The 23,165-nt window shown below is 40.4% G+C and overlaps 1 protein-coding gene across 3 annotated transcripts in view; it reads right to left on the bottom strand.

The window, feature by feature from the left end:
* The window catches only part of RYK (receptor like tyrosine kinase), a 162,873-nt gene that overhangs the window by 93,655 nt on the left and 46,053 nt on the right, over positions 1 to 23,165 (bottom strand). For all 3 annotated transcript variants that reach the window (XM_049870598.1, XM_049870599.1, XM_049870600.1), the window contains exons 2-5: positions 17,309 to 17,430; positions 6,775 to 6,874; positions 4,162 to 4,296; positions 1,713 to 1,766 (exon numbers count right to left, since the gene is read on the bottom strand). In XM_049870598.1, coding sequence (XP_049726555.1) covers positions 1,713 to 1,766; positions 4,162 to 4,296; positions 6,775 to 6,874; positions 17,309 to 17,430 — 411 coding nt within the window. The remainder of the gene's footprint in view (positions 1 to 1,712; positions 1,767 to 4,161; positions 4,297 to 6,774; positions 6,875 to 17,308; positions 17,431 to 23,165) is intronic.

The raw sequence follows: 23,165 nt of genomic DNA, 5'->3' as shown, positions 1-23,165 counted from the left end.
CAGTGTTTTTTTGTTTTTTTTTTTTCCTTTCTTTTCAGAGATAAATCCAAATGAGCTATTCTAAAAAGGAGGCAATGTCTCATCACATTATTTTACCTTCAGAAAAGGTCTACCTTGGAACAACTCTACCTCCTGAAGTGATGAAACAGGAACACATGGCAGCACCTATGAACTACTTTTGCTAAAAGGTTTGGTCCTGAATCTAACCAAGTGTGAAATCAAACTGCCAGTTTATAGGAGAGAGAAAAATATGTTAAATGACACCACAAGGATGCAGCCAGCCTAATGCAGAATGTAGGAAATGCTATGGGACAAATGACCCAATTTCTTCAATAAATAAGTGACATTAATAAAAGGATAGATTAAGATAAAATATACATCAACCCAATACAGTAGCACAGACTTTATTTGGATCCTTTTTTCTTTATTTAGGAGAAGAAAACTATAAGACATTTTGAGATAACCAGATAAATATGAACTTAGACTAGAAAGGAATTATTAATTCTGTTATATGTGATAAAAAAAAATGTGATAGGTATAATAAAAGATGAATAGGTGTTGGGCAATTTTAAAAGCAATCAACTGCTAACCAAAAGGTGGGCAGTTCAAAACCACCAGTGGCTCCATGGGAGAAAGATGTGGCAGTCTGCTTCTGTAGAGACTGATAGCCTTGGAAACCCTGTGGGGTCACTATGAGTGGAAATCAACTTAACGGCAGTGGGTTTTGGTTTTTTTTTTTGAGATCCACGCTGAAATATTTATGAAATGATATGATGCCTGGGACATGCTTTAAAATACTCCACCTCACCTCCAACCCAAAACCTATTATCAACGAGTCGATTCTGACTCACAGCGACCCTAGAGGGCAGCAGAGAACTGCCCCATAGCGTTTCCTAGGAGCGGCTGATGGATTTGAACTGTTGACCTTTTGGTTAGCAGCCGAGCTCGCAACCACTGTATCACCAGGGACCCCAAAGAGAGAGAATCAATGAAACAAGATTGGTAAAATGTTGATCATTACTGAAGCTGAATAATGGGCACATTGGGGTACAGCAGAGCATTCTTTCTACCTCTGTATGCTTGAAAAGTCAAAAACAAACAAAAATATTTTTAAGTCTACTTCCATGAAGAGAATTTAGTAACTTTTTAAAATACTGCCATTAAATCTCAGGAAGAACAAAACTCAGAGACGTGTGCATGTCAGAAAAGGAAAAAAGCAGCTATGTTATAGTATCTAAATACAGCTATTACCAAAAAATAAAAATCTACGTTGAGTTTCTGCTCTGCAGGTTTAAATAACATCATATCTTTAAGTTTGCACTTTCACCTGGATAAAACTAGCTGAGAGTTAGTTCCAGGCCACAAGACAGATTTCCTAACCCTCTGCTAGTAGATAAAAATCCTGTGCATATTTCATATTCATACTTTAAGACAAGTAGAAAAGATGTGATATAAATTTTTGTTCATGAAAGTTTTTCAGATCAGCTGTTACGAAATATGCATTTTACTTCTTGAAATACTCAATATTCTAATACTTTCATATAACCTATAAAGCAATCTACAAAATATCAGTGAAATAAATAGCATGGCATCATTTATCATTTGGCAAACTGGAAACCACAAGAGCCTCCAGGCTTTGTGCAACTGTGTTCATGAGCAACCAGTCACGTTTCACCACTGAGAACAGAGTAAGATCACACAGCGACACTTACAAATAGTTCTGCTAGTGTTTTTGTCCAAGGCTGAAGTTTTCACTTCTTCAAATTCTGGATTAAAGAGGAGACAAAAGATCCTTTAGAAATTCTAGTTTCTTTTCAGCGAAAATCCTTAAATACTGTAATTACGTTTTGTGCATTTTCTCTAACATAGGTTTGTGTTAGTTTGGAACACTGCCTGAACGATGTAAAAAAGTTTTTGTTGCAAGATAATACAGCTACGTTACCATTCTGGTAATCACCACTACAATCACGACTCAACAGTCTATATCAGCATTAACCAAAAGGTATTAGCTTACAGCTGCTCCATTAAAAAGGGTTTCTGTGGTCCCAGAAGTCTGAGAAAACGCACCGACTACATTGTTTGTTTGGAGGTTCACAGTACAAATTAGCAGACTGTAAACGCTCTCAGGAGTTCTAGGGTAACAAAACTTGTCTCATCTATTAATCCCCACACTCATATGATAAAGGAACCTTTTCTTGCTGGTAACACCAATTTACATTCCAGTGCAGATATATCTTCAGTTGCAGACAGTGTACCTATCTCTAAGCACATTCCTTCTAACTTAAAATTCTTTAAATGTAGTGGGCTAGAAAACCAGACTAATAAATACATTAGGATCATATATTAAAGGGTCATAAATATTTAATGGATAACTCAGGTGGCCAGAAGTATGACCACCAAATAAACATGATGGTAACTCTATTAAACTTAAGTATAAAACAGTACAGAAGGTAACACCAATAGAATTTTAGTGTAAATTTCTGCCTACATATTTATGAAAACTAAGAAGGTATGGGATCGTTCTGGATATTAGCACCGGAGGAATCCATAGACCACACTATGTCTGGCCACCATTTTGCCATTAAACATTAACAGATAAAGCATCATGTCTCTGGGGATCAGGAACTAGGTGTTCTACACTCTCACTGACCGGCTATATAGGCTTGGGTGGCCACTCAAGGGCTCAGTCTTCTCGCATCAACTATATGATGAGCTGGTTGGACTAGAGAATCTCTAAGGTCCCTCTGGCTTTAAAATTACATGAAAGCAGGTATACACCAGGATACACTATAACCGGGAATTATATCAAAACACGAAAGCTTGTCGTTGCAGACAGCCCATCAAGTTGATTCTGACTCAGGGTAATCCCATGTGACAGAGAATTGTCCACAGGGTTTTCTTGGCTGTAATCTTTATGGAAGGAGATCGTCAGGTCTTTCTCCCACGGAGCCACTGGGTGGGTTCGAACTGCCAAACTTTCAGTTAGCTGCCTATTGTTTAACCATTGTACACCAGGGCTCCTTAGCTAACTTAATTTTTAAAATGCCTATTCTAACGCAGTATAGCTTCTTTACTGGCAAGTGTCTGGACATTAGTCATTATTACTCACTTGCTGGACTCATGTATTTTCACAATATTCATTAATAATTGCAATAAGGAAATCTGGTGAAAGACAGTTTAACAAAGAGGCTAAGAGCATGACTTTGCATCCCAGATGCACCACTTGGCTTTCTGACCTTTGCAAGTTAGTCAGATTCTCCAAGCCTCAGTTCCCTCATCTGAAAATGGAGATAATGAGACAACCTATCGCCTAGGCTTGATGTAAGGATTAAATGGGTTTAATGCATGCAAGGCCCTTAGAACATATTAAGCACCCAACCGGTTTAGGGTTTTTTTCCTACATTAGATACTAACCAGCTCTACCTTTGTGAACTTATAATTCAGGTTATTTTACCTCTCAGGAGGTAAAAAGAGAAGGTTTAAGGAGAACTCTGAATTTCTTTGATACATTACCCAATATGCTGGAATACTTTCATATCCACTGTAATTTCTTGAGTAACAAATAATCCAAAACCAAAAACTACCAATATTTATTAAGTGTCTACACACGGCATTCCAAGCATTATGCTATATTCAATTAATCTTTAAAAAACAACAACTCTGAAGCAAGGAATATGCCCATTTTACAGATGGAAAATTTGAGATTTACGGAGATTAAGTAACTTGCCCCAACATCCTGCAAAGAGCAGAGATGGTTATTACCACCCAGGCCTACCTGGCCCCATGGCCATGCTCTTGCATGAAGGTTAATTTTATAAAGGAAATGCAGTTAACACTCAGTTACTCAGGGACCCCTATCAGACTTGCCTGATTTTTTCACCTCTTCAGCTACTGGTACATTTCACATTCCTAATGGAAGACATCCGAGCAATTCTGGTAACAGATTTTAAGAAAGCAGGAACTGAGTGGGGCGTGTGTGAGATTCACGGCTACAAGCTACCTGGTGATTAGAAATTTCATCTGATAGTGCTTTTTCTTTTCTCATTTGACACTGCAATCAAGATCTGATTATAATTAAATCTATAAAAAGACAACAAAATCTAATTGTGATCTTCTCACATCTCTGTGTAAAACACATATTTTGATAAATAAATTCCTTACTTTTGTAGCACATTTTCCTTCGTTTAAAATTTAAGACTGTAAAATTTTTTGAAGAATTTACTGTCAAGTTGAGCTGCATTAGTATCATAACCTCAGAATCTACTTTGCCAGTGCAGGACAGCTCGACCCGAAACACTGTTTAAAAAAAGAATAAAAAAAATTTGTTTAATATTCTAAAAATAAACATTAATGGACAAAATAGTTCTATTAAATATTTTAGAATCATTTGATTCACTCCTGCTGTATTAAAACTAAAAACATATTTACATAAAATAAACAGAAAATTTCACAGAATTTATCTTCAGATTATCACAACTTCAGACATTATTCCATTCATTACAGTGTACAGAAATTAAAGGACAAATCAAGACAAATATGAAGAGTTAATTTTTAATGTTTGCTCATGATTTTTGATATATCACTTCGCCTCCCAAGTCCTGCTATTGTAATTCCCTAAAACTACAGAATCATAAGGCAAACCTGCTTACCTTACCAGCCACTTGAGTGACAGTAAGAACAAAAATTACTTGGCAAAAAGGAAAGACAGTTCACTACCAAAATACAATTACCTTATATTGCTCATAACAAGGAGGTTAAATAGAAACCTGTAAGCAAATTTAATAAATTCTCAACTATGAATACAAAAACAATGCTTTCCTAAACAGAAACTGGGTTTGCCAATTTCTGTGGGGATGGGGTAACAGACCTTGTTGTGGTGGTGGTTGCTGAATTGATTCTGACTCACAGTGACTCTAATATGATGGAGTAGAGCTGCCCCATAGGGTTTCCTAGGCTGTAATCATTACAGGAGCAGATCACCAGGTCTTTTCTTCCACAGGACAGCTGGTGAGTTTGAACCCTGAACTCTGGATTAGGAGCCTAGCGCTTAACCATTGTGCCACCAGGGCTCCTTAACAGACCTTAAAAAACCCACTGCCGTTGAGTTGATCTGGACTCACAGAGATCTTATAGGACAGAGTAGAGCTGCCCCACAGGGCACATTATACACATTTTTTCAATCTTTTGGTTTCAGATTCTCTTTCTACAAATTTAGAATAAATCATTCTGTCACCTGTATGAGCATGTGCGAGATATGGACATTTCTGAATTTCTTTACTGACCCATAAAAATTAACCACACTTCCTATACTTTCTTAAAGCTTAGATTAATGCGTGTCACTAGTAACACTATATGAGACCTCCCAAAAAAGTTCCAGAACAACCATTGTGGCTTATACTTTCAATTTTTAAAAATATCCATTTTCTCAAAATCTTATTTCTTCAAGAACCTTGTTCAAAAGATTAGTTTTAAAAGTAGTCATACTGGTGCAATTATGGCACTTAATTCACTTACTGAGACATGTACTGAGTACCTACCCCTCCCAGTTACCATGCTAGGCACTAAGCGTCTATCTTCCAGTTGCCGTTTAATTGATCCTGACTTCATGGTAACCCCATGTGTATCAGAGTAGAACTGTGCTCCAAAGGGTTTTCAATGACTGGTTTTTTTTCGAAGTGGACTGCAAGGCAGGCTCAAACTTTCAACCTTTCAGTTAGCATCTAAGCGTGTTAACCATTTGCACCACCCAGCGACTCCTGGCACTAAGGTTACAGAGTAAAAAAAGACAGCTCCTGTTCTCCGAGTGGTCACACCCTAATAGGGCAAGACAAACACAAAGAATTACAAGATAATATCACCAGTTCTAAAAGTTAAATTCAAGGAAGGCTGGTGGTTTGAGTCCACTCAGAGGCACCTCCAAAGAAAAAGGCCTGGCTATCTATTTCCGAAAAATCAGCCCCTGAAAACCCTATAGAGCACAGTTCTATTGACACACACAGAATGCCATGAGTTGAAGTCGGCTCAACAGCAACCGGCTCGGGTATGGGGCAGCAAGAACAGAAAGAGTTATCAACTGGAGGGCAAGAAGGAGACAGGAAAAGGGCAGTAGCGATTTTGAGTCTTGCAGAACAAGCAGGATGAGTGGGAGTTCACAAGCAGAAAAAAGGGAAAATGGTTCCAAATATAGAGAGCAGTGTGCAAAAGTATGTGCAAAAGTATGGATATGAGAACTGCATGTAGTATGGAACTGCTGGGACACTGACGGACCAGGCAAGCGCAATGAGAAGGTCAGAAGGGCAGGAGGATAGACGGTAAAGGAGCTAGTACACAGGCTAGAGAATCTAGAATGTATTTAGTTGACAGGGGCAGAGAGCACTGGCAGGCTTGACACGGTCAAATATGTGTGTGCAGTGCTCATCCAGGCCAAGTGTGGGGATTAATCAAAGGGGAACAAAACCAGACACAAGGACCCATATGAAGGCCAGTGCAAGCAGTGCAGAAACGGAGACATGGAGGAACTGAGCACAGGCAGTTCTAGTGGGGATGGAGAAGAGGGAATGGTTTAAGAACATGGTACTAATAATTATCATTTACAAAAATTAATTTCCAAAGTACTTATATATCTATGGAAACCCTGGTGGCATAGCGGTGGACACATCTATACCTATTAAGTAAGACACGCTGCACATCAGTAGTTAAAACATTCTTTTTGTGGTATGGGGAACACAGTTGGGAGCGGTATGTTAACCTTCCCTTTGAAGACTCCACACTCACCTGATAAAGTTCGCGGAACTTCCCCCTGAACAGAAATGTTGACCTGGGGCATGTCCATAGCCACAAAATTGTCTACTTGAAACCCCAGCTTATACTCAACCTGTAAAATGAAGAGAAATAAACTGGGTCCGTGGCAACAGAAAGAACACTAACAGCTTGACTTATTAGATCATTAATTAATGAATAAGCCCTTCATATATGCAAATAATCCAGCCATTAAAAAAAAAAATCCAAATTGCCACAACAATCCTAGAAATTTTCAATTGGATAAAAAGTCAATCCAGCGAGCCAGCTCAATTTTATGTAAAGTACCACCACTCTGCTGTGAAACCTCCAAGTTAGGATGTGGAAATCCTGCTGAGGGCTGGACAGCCACATATGAAGAACCAAGGACTTGAAACTTGTAATTTACTGACAATGACTGGTCATCCATGTCTTCTCTGGTTGGTAAAAGTCAAGCTCTCAGAGCCTCCACGGGGCTGGTGGGTGAAAGTCAGTTCTGCAGACCCACTTGGTTCCAAAGCACAAATTTCTTACAGAACATCTAAGCCACATATTCTAGGCCAGTTTTCACCATTAACAAAGTTTGTTTACATTTGGGTCTCTACCTAACCCCTGGGTCTATTTCTCAAGAGATTCAGAGTCCAGAAAGGAAAAGAAGTAACCAACATGACAGCTTTAAAACACCAATATTATCTATCAATACCTGCCCAACCCAATGTGGCTTAATAGGACCAATCTGCATCAATAAATATAGCCCTGTTGCTACAAAGAGATGTTCATGGAAGAAGCAACTCAAATTGCAAAGCAATAGCTGAAATTCAGAATGGCTGCACCTTCGAGACCTTGCATGAGGCCTCATATTTAAAGTCACTCTTTGTCTTGCCCACAGGATCTTGATAAGCATAGTACCACTCTTCCATTTAGTAGCCACAGGTCAGCTTTGGCGGAGAGCTAGGATTGGCAGAGGCACAGGGCAGTGGTTTGAGAAAGGAGTGGGAGGGAAGAGGTTCAAGAAACCATTCTTTAAGAAGTTTAACTAGGAAGACTAAGACAGGCAGTAGCTGAGATGGGGAAAGAGGGGAAGAAGACCAAATCACAGGTTTTTTTTTTTTTTCCTTTCCTTTTTTTTTTAAATGGGAGAGATTTAAATGTGTTTATATACTAATGGCAAAAGCCAATGAAACAGGATAGATTAAAGATAAAAGAATATCATCGAAGACTAAGAGGGAAAGATGGCCTCGACCACCAGCTGAGCAGGGGTATTACCCGTGAATAAGAAGGGTTCAACTCAGTGAGTTTAGTTCCCCCTCTGGGTTTCTCCTTTCATACTCTATGTGCAAGTCCTTGTGCTAAACACTATACAGGTGTGCAGCTAAGTTAGGTACACAAACAACTGTTAAAGACCGTATTTGCTAAGTGCCACATTCACAACAGATAAAGGCTTGCTCTAAGACATCAGTGGAAACCCTGGTGGGGTACTGGTTAAGTGCTACGGCTGTTAACCAAAAGGTCGGCACTTTGAATTCGCCAGGCGCTCCTTGGAAACTCTATGGGGCAGTTCTACTCTGTCCTATAGGCTCACTATGAGTCAGAATCAACTTGACGACAGTGGGCTTTTTTTTTTTTTTTTTTTTTTTTTGGTTTTAAGACATCAGTGACAAAAAAAACCTGCTGCCATCAAAGTCGGTTCCAACTCAGTGACTTAGTGGTACCTTAATGGGGATGAATTCACTCCCACCTTAAAAAAACCAAGTGCCGTGAAGTTGATTTCCACTCAGGGCGAGTCCCATATGTATCAGAGTAGAACTGTGCTCCATAGGGTTTTCAATGGCTGATTTTTGGAAGCAGTTGGCCAGGACTTTCTTCTGAGGCACTTGGGTGGACTTGAACTGCTGACCTTTCAGTTAGCAGCCAAACGTGTTAGCTAGCTATTTGCACCATCTAGGGACCTATTTTTTTAGGGACCTTTTTAGTACTCTCATCTTAGAATGCCACTATACCATCACAACCACCAGGGGGTACTAGAGAACTACAACCAAGAAGCTTCGTCTGGGAATGAGCAGGGGGTTCTTAATAATACTCAATCGATTAGCATTGAAAGAATGCACTCACTACCCACATGCATGCTATCTCTCAACAGGACAATACTTGAAGGGAAAGTCCACAAAAGAAATTAGCACAATCAGCAGGAACTGAGTTTGGAACCAAGCTATTCACAACAGCGTGTGACCCTTAGTAAATTATTAACTTTTCTGAGCTTTTAGTTTTTGTAAAATGAAGATAACATAACATGTTATGAGGATCAAATATGATACAACACACCTGTCAGCCTAGCACAGGTCCCTTCCGATAAATGCAAACCCCAATGGCATCAAGGTCATTCCAGAGCAACGACCCTATTGCCCCGACACACATCCCCATAATCACCAGCCCACTGCCAACCCCTGTGATTCTGACATGAGCCCCTTTCAGGGCCCTCCCAAGAACACTGTTGCAGCCCTTCTGTTTTGTCCTCCACCTCAGGAACCCCGCTCTTCTAAACAGACTTCCACACTCTCACTTTCTTCACAAAGGTCTTCCCCGCCTTCTCCCCCAACCTGGCTTTCCTCGGAAGTCATCTAATCATCCCTTCCCCTGCCTATCCTTCAGTTCCTACAACACCTGACCCTCAGGGCCTGGAGAGTAAGCAGTCAGCATGCTTTCAGAACTGTAAGATCCTTTCCAAATGTCCCCTCTTCATGCAAAATCCCCTACACTCTGAAACTCACAACTTTCGCCCATACTGGCTATTTCTCATTCCATCAACATCAAAGACAGCGCTTTGCATAGGCCGTGGCTTGTCTCCTGCCGTCTTCCTGGTGGCTTCAATATTCAGTATTCTCTATCCCTACACACAGTTAAGAACTGCTTCTATAACCAAAACAAATGCAAAAATTCCACCACTACCTCTGACCTCCCACCTCTGTGATTCTTACAAAACCACCAGTTTCCACCAGTTCAATTCAACCAACATCTATGAGGCACTACTAGGAGCCAAGGACTGTTCACTGCAGGGATGCGATGGCCAATTAAGCCACTTGGCTCCTTTCCAAGGCCAGCTATGACCACCTGATTTCACTTTTACCTACTACCCAGTCTGTGCCCCCCAAAAGTCATTATTGACAGTTATATCAGCACCCTCAACTCTTTGCCTTCCTCCTGTGCATCCTTGGAGGTCAGCCCAACCTCCTGATGGCCACCTGCTCTGCTCCTGTGGTCTAGCACTATTAGAGGAAATCACATCCTGGAAGAGATGGATGCTCTTGTACAATGATGACCCCAATCTAAAGCGAGGCCCTTAGTCCTGCTCAGCAATTCCTTCCTCACCGACCCTCCTTCTCACTAGTCTTCTCACTCCAGTCTTCACAGGACCTCATCCTTCACCATTCGATGCCCTCCCCACCTCCTCCCTTTCAGACAATGTTCTTGTACCTTTTGGCTAGCAAATGTGAACTTCCTTTACTACCTTTCCTTTAAAGGACCAGGCATATCTGTCACAGCATCCATCCTTTGTACTCCAGTTCCAAGGAAAGGCCCATTCCACTCTCCAAATGACAAATTCTACTATACTATACTAGATTCTAGCCCATTTCACCATGGACTTTGTATCCGTGGGATCAGCTGCTCGCTCTCTCTCTCCCATATGTCCAATTACCTATTAGACACATCCACCTAGTGATCTTATGGCCCTCAAATTTAACAGATTCAACGCCAAACTGATTATCTTTCTCCAAACTTGCTCTGCCTCCTTTGTTTTAGGTCTCAGTTATTGGTGAAGTCATCTACCCAATTTTCCAGAACAGACACCTAGGAATTATCCCAAACTCCTTCCTCCCCTCACATCGAATGACTAATAAAACCAAAAAGACAAACCTACTGTCATCGAGTTGACTTCGACTTATAGTGGCCCGAAAGGACAGAGTAGAACTGCCCCATAGGGTTTCCAAGGAGTGGCTGTGGATTCAAACCGCCGACCCTCTGGTTAGCAGCTGTAGCTCTTAACCACTGCACCACCAGGGCTCCTAAATGACTTATTAATACTGGAAATTTTACCTCAGAAGGTCTCTGCTCACTAAATACCACTGTCCCAGTCCAGGCCCTTTAGTTCTCCCACTGGCTGCCATTAATAGCATCCCTATACTCTCCCTACCTCCAGTCTCACCCCATTCAGCCCATCTCTGCTCCCTCCTTGTAGCCACAGTTATCTTCCTAGAAGCAAAACGAAAATGAAACCCTGCCCAGTTGATTCCGACTCACAACGAACAGAAGGAACAGAGTAGAACTGCTTCGTGGGATTTCCAAGAAGCGACTGGTGGACTCAAACCACAGACCTTTCGGTTACTAGTCAAGCTCTCAACCACTGCGCCGCCCGGGCTCTTCCTAGAAGCCAAAGCAGCTTAAAAATTTCTAAGTGGCTGCCGTTTGTCAAGAGAACTAATTACTTTTATAGATCATTATTATTATATATTATTATACCTGACCTCAACCTATCATTTCAGGTCATCTCTCTTTATTTCCCCCATTTCTTCCTCTAGTCCTGATATCCTAAACTCATGTTTCTATGCTCAGGACTTGCTGTGACTATTCCTTTACACAATCCCTTGATTCTTCCTTCCTTTTTCCCCCTGGCAAACTTCTATTCATCCTTCAAGATCCAAATCAACCATCCCCATTTCAAGGAAGCTATCCCAGGTGGTCCAGGCAGATCTGGCTGTCCCCACCTCAGTGTTCTTGCCTTTTCACTCCCATCTCAGCGAGCGCACTAAGACCATGGTATCGCACCTCATCTGTTAACAGTGCCTCCCCCCGCCCCACCAAACTGAGCAAATCCATGGCAAATACCATGGGCAACATCTCTTCCTTTTACGTGCTCAGCACCTAGCATGGCAAAGACCTCTGAATGAATGTATGAATCTACGAGTGAATGCATGCTCAAAACCAAGATATAACCATAAAATTAATAAGCTGACTTTCTGATGGTGACTCATAAACTGGCTCTGAGAACAATGGTAAATAAGAGTGCCTGCCTGGAGAGCCAGGGATATTCACATTTCTCCTACAACAAACCGAAGAGCCAAAACTGCCTAGCCCTACACTGCCCGCAGCGGCAGAGCTGACCAGGGAGCAGAAGCCCTAGGAAGGCAGAGAGACATAAGGAAGGGGGTGGGGAGGCTGTATACAATGGGCTGAAGGGCCCTAACTGCAGTGCTGTGGGGAGGAGAGACAAGACTGGCAGCCAAGTATTTGCGTGGCAAGAGGGAGATGAGACGGGTGAAATGAGGAAAATGAGCTTGTGAGTGGAGCCAGGTAGAGCTGGGTGCGTGGGGAGAAGTGATGAAGTGGCTGATTAAGAGGCTTGAGAAGGCAAACCCTGTGGCCATAACAGCAGTCAGGAGGAATAAGAAGTACAAAAGTATGGAAGCCTACCCTTTTTGAGGGACTATATAAATGTGTGAGGCATTCACAAGGCAGTCCCTTCTCCCTCTGCAGTCTTTAAGATAAAAATTTTAGAACTGCCGTTTCTGGGATCAGAGAAAAAATAACAAATTATTAAAGCCCAAGTTTCTCTACTTTGGCATGTATTGATCTATAAAGAATCTCACTTGCCAATCACTCCTTCAAGAAACAAATCTGTTCAAAAACTAACACTTACCATCTACTAGAAACCAAGGAAATCTGAACAGCAGTTGTTTACCAAAAATAGAATGAGCCAAAATACTTCAGAAAAGGAACTAGAGAAAATATAAATATTTGAATAAGCTAAAAAATAAACATTTTTGGTAATCTGCCCTTACTTGGAAACAAACTGCAACTGCAAATAGCCAGCTGATGAGTTAAGCCATTTCCTTCTGGAACATGGACAGTACGGATTTAAAATGAATACTTGCCTGCAGCCAAATAGCTTTTAAACTTCTCTGAAATTACCAGAAGCACTAACTTTCTCAGAGAAACCTCACTCTGCAGGAGACACAAGCAGGCTGCGGCCCCAGAGGCTGCTGTAGGAACCCTAGACAAATTCCCCGTAGCCCCTTCTGACAATGATGAATTCCTGAAACCAGAGAACAGCTACGGGGTTGGGACGGGGGGGGGGGGGGGGGGGGTGGGAATCCTGCTACATTTTCTTATATTTTTGCCTGTCAGCTATCTATCTATTGATACTTAATAGATGCAACTGCATGTTTTTTCTGGATATGGAAGAATGTTCCAGAATACAGAAGAAACTAATTATCTGTAAAAACCACCCAGTCGTTTCTGCCTTTTTGAGTGTGCGGCCTTGTGAAAGAGAACCGGTACCAGAGTTCTCATTCCATCTCAAAATGCAATTAACACGATGGTATTTAATGACCACTCACTAAGGCATGTGTGACATACATGTCAAGAATAAGACACAGCCTCAGCCTTTGAGGAGACGACAATCTATTTGAGAAGACAAAACAGAATCATGTAAACACTGGAGAACAACACTATTAACAGGAGTTTTGATGTGTAAAAACTAATGCTAAAATATCTACAATGTTGAACTAAAATACCAGGGAGCCTGAGGGTCTTTGGAAGCAAATATTTTATCTTCTGGCAAAATCTTAAAAAACAAGAGCCGAGACTTTCTGACTAAGAGTTAGAGCTGGGAGTCACGGGTCTCTTCTAAAGGTTGACTGCATCCCTGAGACAACACGACCAGATGAAGAACCCTTTGCCCACATCTACCCTGCCCCTTATGTGGCCTTCCCAGTTTGGGTCACCTCTGCTTCCTGCCACCTCTGGCCCTACTATTACCTTAAGCGAGTCTCTTCCCAAACTGGCTCTTAGTTTCCTCTCTTAGAAACTCGTCAATAAACCAAAGCGCAAACACACACGATGATATATAACACAGCCGTGTGAGGGGAAAAGGGGCCTTAACTGTCGCACCACCCGGGCTCCTTCCGATATGCAGACACACACACACACACACACACGCAGCCCTGGTGACGCAATGGTTAAGAGCTTGGCTGTTAACCAAAAGGTCGGCAGCTCAAACTCACCAGCTGCTCCTTGGAAACCCTCTGTGGCAGTTCTATTCTGTCCTATAGGGTTGCTATGAGTCAGAATGGACTCAACAGCAACGAGTCTGGTTTGGTTTATACACACACATGTGTAGGAATATATACATACTGCATAAACTATATATACATGCTTATATATACAGGCTATTTCTAGAAGGAGAGACAAGAATTAGGTAATAGTGGTTGCCTCAGGGAAGGGTAACTAGGTGGCTGGATTGCTGGGAGATGATACTAGAATGGTATAAGGAACCTACACCCTTTATGGTTTTTAAATTTTATACCATGTGTATATACTCCTACTCAAAAGATTAACTTTTGAAATAAATGAACTTGAATTAATCAACTATTCTAAAATCTCCAGAGAGACTGGTTATCCAGCACAGGTCTAACCTCTTACATTGAAAGGGAACCTGCTACCCTCCACGACAGCACTTGCTGAAAAGGGAAACCTAATTCCAAATTCAGATGCTAACACTAGTACACCCTCTCCTCACTTATTGACATAGGCTCCAAAGACCAGGTCATTATGTGAAAATTGGTGTTACACAAAAATGGAGGACTTCTTTTTTTTTTGTTTTCAGACTATCCATTTGTCTGATTTTTTTTTTTTTTTAAGAAAATATGATCACGGAAAACATATCCACTAAGATCTACTGATGTGCACATAACTGTGACGAGTCCAGTTATGGATTATTCTTCTTCAGAGGAAGCTTGAAGAAGACAAAGCTGGACAAAGCCAGACTGCGTGACTGGAAGGCCCACGGTTTAACCACTTCACCTTCCTCCTGTGCTGGGTCAGAGAGCTTCCCTTGCAGACCCACCTCCAGGACTCCACTCTTGTAGACCCTGAGTTCATCCCAGAGCCTGTTCTGCCCTCAGGGCCTGGTGAGTCACTGAGGCTCTGGGCCTCCTGTAGAGGGCGCTGGGAGCCTGGCCACACACCCAGCCCCAACAAGGCAGAGGCTTTAGGCCCAGGTTCAGTTCACTTTTGAATGTCATTAAGCTCTCATGTATTTCTTCCAAACATCCTACATTTCTTCCAAACACCCTCTCCGATGCCTCTTTCTTTCCTCCCTTTCCACCCCACAGCAATTTTTAGCTGCAGGGCCCCAAGCCACATAGGAGCTGGGACCCAGAACAGGAGCCCACTGGCTCAGTGCTGCCTGCGCACCCCTTGGAGGCTGTGGCACGGAGCAGGCTGGCCCTGAGCAGCGGGTGGATGCTACATCCCTGCCAACAGGAGGGAGCAGAGGGCATGAGGCAGTGCAGCCCAGCTTCCTGGAGGCCACCCAGAGACCCTCCTCAAGGAGGGGATGCTCTGCAGCCTTTGCTGCCTTGCCCAGCGCCTTGTTAACGTGCAAAATAATCGAACAGTAGGTTTTTTACTATTGTCGTAAATGCAAAATGTCGGCTAATGAGATAGCAGATAAGTGAGAAATGGGTGCAGTTGGAAGCGTGACGAGGAACACAATTTTTTTAATATAGTCTCAAATTATCTTCCCACAAATTGCTTATTGTTACAAAATGAAAACTTTACAGTGGTGAACTTAGTGAGCTAGTTAACATCACCAGTAAGGGGATAAACTGTCACCAGGTACACTTAGAAGGACAGCACTTCTGTGGTATTACTGCCGAGGAGACATTCTTGAGTCTAATCATTAGGAAACCTTCAACAACTCAAAGTGAGGGACAGTCTACAAAATAACTGGCCTGTAAGCTTCAAAAAGGGAGCCCTGGTGGCACAATGGTTAAATCCTCAGCTGCTTACCAAAAGGCTGGCAGTTTGAATCCACCCAGGGTCTCTGTGGGATAAAGATCTGACAATCTGCTTCCGTAAAGATTACAGCCAAGAAAACCCTGTGGGCAGTTCTACTCGTCACATGGGGTTTCTATGAGTCAGAATCGCCTCAACGGTACACAACAACATATTTATATAATAATTTTTACTTATCTGACAAATACAAAGAAATACACCCAAAATATTTAGGGTTAAGGGGCAAAGAGAAAAAATAAGCACTCTTATTCACTTTGTAAGGCATGTGTTGATTGGTTGGTACTATTTTGGAAGAAGGAAGCGAGAACAATTTGGCAATAACTATCAAAATTTTAAACATGCACACTCTTTGATCCAGCCATATAGACTCCTTAGTGATATTTCACTATTCAGAAATAATCCTACAAATGCACAAAAATTTCTAAACAAAGGTATTCTTAACATCTGTGTATATATATATACATACGCATGTATCTATACATACATATAGACAAATACATATATGTCTATATACTTTTTGCTTTTATATTCAACAATAACAAGGTAGAAACCGCAACAAAAGATGAACTACCATCAGTTTTCATCACCCTCTTACCATAGCTTTTGTCTGCGAAATGAAGTGAAGGCACCTGTGTGTAACAGTGAAAGGAAGCACTGTCTGAAATAATAAAATGCTATTAAAAATCTACATGTCCATCAATGGGGGACTGGATAAGTAACACTACTTCATATATCCATACAATATTATATTATAAAGCCATTAAAAAGAATTTCTGTAATGTCTGAATTTTCCCAACATATTGTTTCTGTAATGTCTAGATTTTCCCAACCTGTCATTTTCTAAGCAGAAAAAAATAAAGACATGGAAATTTGTATTAAAGTTGTCAGATCTAAACAACTTGCAACGAACACCTAGCCAGACACCGCTTTAGAACATTTAAAGCAAAAAAAAAAAAAAAATTTTTTTTTACTTGTTTTTAGCAGCAAGACTATTTTTAATTCCCAATAAAATCCTACTCAGAAGCCTATGTATAAAGTATGTATAAAGTTAAACAGAAGTTGGTTGCCGGGGACAGGGGGGTCCTAGCTTGGCCTCCCACTCTGACTTAGGACAAAATCCATCACATTCAAGGAATTTAGGCAGTCAGACGAAATGTGAAGAATTCAGAAACATAGGGTTCTTAAGCGTTTGGTTTTTAGCCCCTTACAGTTAAAGAAGCTTCGCCACAGTATGCTCAGGTTGCCTGTGTCTGCTGTACCCACTTTTCAGTATTTCTCCGTAAATGGGAGAACTATATACATTGTATCAAATGTGTTTAAAACAACTCTCTCACTAACCCCTCTCCCACCTCATATCACTTCTTCACCATAACAGCACAGTCATTATCTCTGTGGGGCTGTTCCCTTCTCAAACTCAATCTGCATCTCTGTTTGAAAAGCCTGGAAGGATATAAGTGCCTAAATCATGGCCACCCTCATTTTAAAGGGTTTGAGGAACTTGAAAGGAATAGGCTAAAGATTTAAAATATAAACCTGAAAAGACTGTGCTATTACAGTCCCCCACTCCCTGACCCTTTTGTACAGGTGGCAGCCCACTCCTCACATCAGCCCTTGCTTGCCTTCGTCTCTGGGGCCCGTGTGACCCTGTCCTGGTGTCTGTGCTTAACCACTCTCTTACCTTGGACTTTGCATGCCAAGTGAAGTGCAGAAAATTTGTCTCACTGGGTACTAACAGGTTAAAGGAGAGAGCATAATGACTAATGAGGTCGTTTCTCACATAATAAAGTTCGGCATCAAGACCTAGAAAAAAAAAATAGGAGAAAAGGTGAGAAGGAAAAGAAATAAACAACTAAAATACTCTCAGTATTTTAGTAAACTCATTATCCATCAGTATTCTGAAACTGATACTACAGTGAAGATGACAGTGATACACAAAACCGACATCACGAACAGCTCTCCCATGTGCTGGCTTAGGAAGCCGGATCAACAGTAGGTCTCAGCATCAACAAAGATGAAGAAACTGGGACTCAAAACAATTAAGTTATTACCCTGCTAAAATCTGACGGCCACTCTGTCTTCTGAGTGCCCATTTGATACCCTTCCTCCTGGATAGCACTTCTCATGGTAACTTTTACCAAAAAAAAAAAAGGCCCTTTCTCCCCCCCCCCCCAAAATTGATGTGGATTTAGGGAGAGAGGCTCAACATAGAAGGGAGAAGGGCACCTTGGCTGAAACCTAAGTTTGAGCCCAGGCCTCAGGCCCACAGCCAAATAGGACCTCTGCTTCCTCCGTCAGCACGATGTCCTTGGCACTGAGACAACATCTACCACGCTACAGTCTGCAGCAGCTGCCATGCGTGCACTTGCCCTCTTCCCTGCCTAGACCACAAGGTGAGGAACACTGTACTTCTCATCACGTCCCTTGGACCTAGTTCCCTGCACAAAGGAGATACTCAATAAAACCCAGACCCGTTGAGTCGATTCCAACTCAGAATGACCCTCCAGGGCAGAGAACTGCTCCATAGGGTTTCCTAGGCTATAATCTTTACTGAAGCAGGCTGCCACATCTTTCTCCCACAGAGCTGCTGGTGGGTTCGAATTGCCGACCTTTCAGACACTTGTTAAACCAAAGCTGGTGCTGCAGATGAAACAAAATATCGAAAAGCCTGAGAAATGCTGAAAAAGTGAATCTTAAATTTCACTCATTTCCATACCATTTTCTCCACCAGGGCCACATCCAACCTCCAACACATACCACATTCTCCAATTTTGTCATACTCTTCTATTCTACCTGTATTTAATGTTTTTCTTTAAAATCAATATATCTTTTCAAAACAAAAAAGATTTTTTTTTAATTTTTATTGTGTTTTAAGTGAAAGTTTACAAACCAAGTCAGTCTCTCATACAAAAGCTTATACACACCTTGCTATATACTCCTAGCTGCTCTCCCGCTAATGAGACAGCACACTCCTTCCCTCCACTCTCTACTTTCACATCCATTCGGCCAACTTCTGACCCCCTCTGCCCTCTTATATTCTCTCCAGACAGGAGCTGCCCCCATAGTCTCATGTGCCTACTTGATCCAAGAATTTCACTCTTCACCAGTATCATTTTCTATCCCATAGTCCAGTCCAATCCCTGTCTGAACAGTTGGCTTTGGGAATGGTTCCTGTCTTGGGCTAAAAGAAGGTCTGGGGAACATGGCCTCCGGGGTACTTCTAGTCTCAGTCAGACCATTAAGTCTGATCTTTTTAAGAGAATTTGGGGTCTGCATCCCACTGCTCTCCTGCTCCCTCTGGGGTTCTCCGCTGTGTTCCCTGTCAGGGCAGTCATCTGTTGTAGCCGGGTACCATCTAGGTCTTCTGGTCTCAGGCTGATGTAGTCTCTAGTTTATGTGGCCCTTTCTGTCTTTTGGTAAAGCAAAAATTTTAAGGATAAACTTAATCACTAGCTTAAGTGGAAAATCTGTAGCTATTGTGACAAACTAGAAGGTAATCATAAAATCAATTAAAAGGAAAACAAAAACATTACTAAATTCTATCTAAATATTGCTGCCCTCCAAGACAATGAGCTTGAGCCCCCGCCCCAGTTCATGTTTTCAAAAAGGAAGGAGTATTAGCTAGTATTTGAGAGAGATAAAGAAAAGATCAAACAGATTTTCTCTCATGATAACCAGAAAGAATTGAAAGAAAACAGGAAACAACTTTCTAACTGATTTACTGTTATTTAACGTTGTGTAATAGTAGTGCCGAATCTATGTATTCTAAATGTTGAAAGGGGGGAAAAAAGGTACAAGGGAGACCAACTGTAAAATCTCACAACCATTTATTGATTTCAGAACATTTACTGATCCTGCATTACAGGTCTGAAACATGATATACAAAGAGGTCAAGATGGGATCTCATACTTCCTAAGGAAACAAGGCACAGAAACAACTTTACTAAGAAATTTTTCCAATAAAATAAGTTTTCTCATTTCTGGGCTGGATCTGATATAATCATTAATTCAGAATGAGATCTAAGGCTTACATAGGGGAAAGCTGCTGCACTGGCTAGGTAGCACTATTTTATTTATCCTGTAACTAGATGGGAAAACCTGGTGGTGTAGTGTTAAGAATTACAGCTGCTAATCACAAGGTTGGCAGTTCAAATCTGCCAGATGCTCCTTGGAAGCTCTATGGGGCAGTTCTACTCTGTCCTATAGGGTCACTATGAGTCAGAATTGCCCCAACACCAACAGGTTTTTTTTTTTTTTTTTTTATCATAACCAGTTGACATGGAGTCAATTCCAACTCATGATGATTCCATGTGTGTCAGATTAGAATTGTGCTCCACAGGGTTTTCAATGACTGATTTTTTGGAGGTAAATCATCAGGTCTTTCTTACAAGGAATCTCTGGGTAGATTCAAATTCAAACCTCCAGCTTTTGGGTTAGCAGCCAAGTACAACACTGTCTGCACCACCCAGGAACTCCATTTATCCTACAGCCAAAAACCTATTGTCACTGAGTCAATTCCAACTCCTACAACCCTAAAGGACAGAGTAGAATTGCCCCATAGGGTTTCCAAGGCTGTAAGTCTTCACAAACGCAGACTGCCACATCTTTCTTCTGCAGAGTGGCTGTTGAGTTCAAACCACCAACCTCTGACTATCAGCCAAGCACTTTAACCACTGTGCCACCAGAGCCCCTTCATTTATCCTGTAGAGGATACCAAATGCAATAGGAGAAAGTTAGTAGCCTCCTGTAAATGGCTCCCCCTACAAGCAGGAAACTGTGAAATGGGATAAGAGGACAAAAGCGAGAAAGAAGAAGAAGAAAAAAGGGGAAGAAAGAAAGAGAAATGGGGCAAGGCGGTAGGGGAAAGGTAGGGGGGAAATGCAACAAGAAGATGGGCACAAAGGAAACGTATCAGCAATCACAATAACTGTAAATAGTTTAAGTTCGCTTGTTTAAAAAAAAAATCTGAGTCTTAGCTCAGATGCTGTTTACAAGAGACACACCTAGAACAAAATTTTAAAATATATGCAAAGTAAGCGGAAAAATTAAAAGCAGATGATATACTGACATCAGACAAAGCAGAACTCAAGGTAAAAGTGTGACACAGGACTAAGAAGGATTGCATATAAACAAAAACCACAAGAAAACATAACTGTGCAATAAACAAACGAGCTTCAAAGTATAGACAGAAAAAATCAAGAAGAAACAGACCAATCCATAATCACCGTTGAAACTAATATCCTCTCAGGGTGAAAAGCAATCAAACAGATAAAAATTTAGTATATACATAGATGATTTGAGTAACATAATTATGGTACACGAAAGAGTATGGGGACAAGTGGAATGAACATGAATAACAGCACACATTAAAAAATAAGATTCTAACCAGAAATCATACAAGCCACCTTCTGTGATCAAAATACCATAATAAAGAAATTAACTATAATGATAAAGCCAGAAGATGACTTTCGAAAAGATTAATATAATAGTTAAATCTGATCAAGAAAAAGGAAAAAATACAAATTGTCAGTGTCAGGAATGAAAAAGAGAACATTATCACAGATCCTACAGATATTAAAAAGACAAAAAGACTATTAAGAACAACTTTATGATGATAAATTCAACAACTTAGACAAAATTGAAAAAAATCCTTGAAAAACACAATTTACCAAATTAACACAAGAAAAAAACAGAAATTCTGACTAATAAAAAACCTTCCCCCCAAAAAAACTCCAGCTCCAGAAGGCTTCATTAGTGAACTCTTTCAAACATTTAGGAGAATGTGATACTAATTTTATATAAACTCAGAAAATGTCAAAGAGAACACTTCCCAACTTATGACATCAGCAGCATATGGATACCAAAGCCTGATGAAAACATTATAAGAAAAGATTACAGACCAATAACCCTCATGAACATAGACACAGGCATTGTCCACAAAAGATTAGCAAATTGAATCCAGCAATATATAAAAAGGATAATATATCATGACCAACTGTATATGAAAGATTAAAAAAAAAAAAAAAACCCAGTGCCATCGAGTCGATTCCGACTCATAGTGACCCCATAGGACAGAGTCGAACTGCCCCACAGAGTTTCCAAGGAGCCCCTAGCGGATTCGAACTGCTGACCCTTTGGTTAACAGCTGTAGCACTTAAACACTATGCCACCAGGGTTTCCTATATGAAAGATTAGCCTTTAAAAATCAATATAATTCACCACAATAACAGAATAAAGAATAAAAGCCATATGATCATTTCAGTGGATGCAGAAAAAGCACGGGGTAAAATTCAAAGCCCCTTAATGATTTAGAAAACTGTCGGCAAACTAGGAATAGACAGAAAAATTCCTCAGTCTGCTAAAGGGTATCTACAAAAACCCTACTAGCATCATACCAAGGGTGAATTTTCCTAAGATCAGAAACAAGGCAAGTATGCCCACTCTCACCATTTCTATCCAACCTTGGCAGGTCCTGGCCAATGCATTCAGACAAGAACAAGACATAAAAAGCATAAAGATTGGAAAGGATGAAGTAAAACTATCATTATTCACAGATGACATGATTGTGTGTGTAGAAACACTAAGAAATCTATGGAAATACTACTAAAACCGGTAAGTAAATTCAGCAAAATCTTAGATTACAAGGTCAATATACAAAAATTAATTGTATGTTTATATATTAGCAATAAATGCAATAAGTACGATTTTAAAACAAATACTATAATGTTAAAACTAAGGATATGTGAGGCCGCTACACTGAAAACTACAAAACATAGCTGAGAAAAAAATTAGAGAAGACTTAAAGGAGTGAGGAGATAGATATACCATGCTTAGATAAGCCTTAATACTGCTAAGATGTCAAGTCTTCCCAAATTGATCTATAGATTCAATGTATTTCTAACAAAATCTCCACCAATTTCTTAAAGAAATAAACAAATTGATTTTAAAATGTAATTAAAATGCCTAAACAATCATGAAAATAATGTTGGAAAACTCATATTACCTGATTTTACAACGTATGGAAAAAACGTACTGATATAAGAATGGACATATCAATGGAACAGAATAGATTTGAAAAAATATGACCAAAAATATAAAGCCAATGGAATTTTAACAAAGGCACTAGGCAGTTCAACAAGAAAAGTATTTTCAATAAGTGGTGCTAAGACAACTGGTAAATGTATAGAAAAGAAAAAACCTTGGCCTCTATCTTATACAGCAAACAAAAAATGATTTGAGATAAATTATAGACTGAAATGTAAAAGCTGTAACTACAAGGCTTCTAGAAGAAAATGTAGGTGAATATCCTTGTGACCTGGGATAAGTAAACACATCTTTGCTTACCAAAAAAAAAAAAAAAAAGCCCAAAAAGAAAACAATTGGTCTTATTAAAAAAAAAAAAAAAACCTCTGATCCTCAAAAGAAATTGTTAGGAAAATGAAATTCAAGTCATAAATTGGAAGCAAATATTCACAACATACATCTAATAAAGGACCTGTTTCTAGAATATAAAAAGAACTCTTACAATCCAAAAGTAAA

The sequence above is a fragment of the Elephas maximus genome, chromosome 26 (genome assembly GCF_024166365.1).
Source record: "Elephas maximus indicus isolate mEleMax1 chromosome 26, mEleMax1 primary haplotype, whole genome shotgun sequence".
In the NCBI taxonomy this organism is placed as follows: Eukaryota; Metazoa; Chordata; class Mammalia; order Proboscidea; family Elephantidae; genus Elephas; species Elephas maximus.
This window is presented reverse-complemented; position numbering and strand designations above follow the sequence as displayed.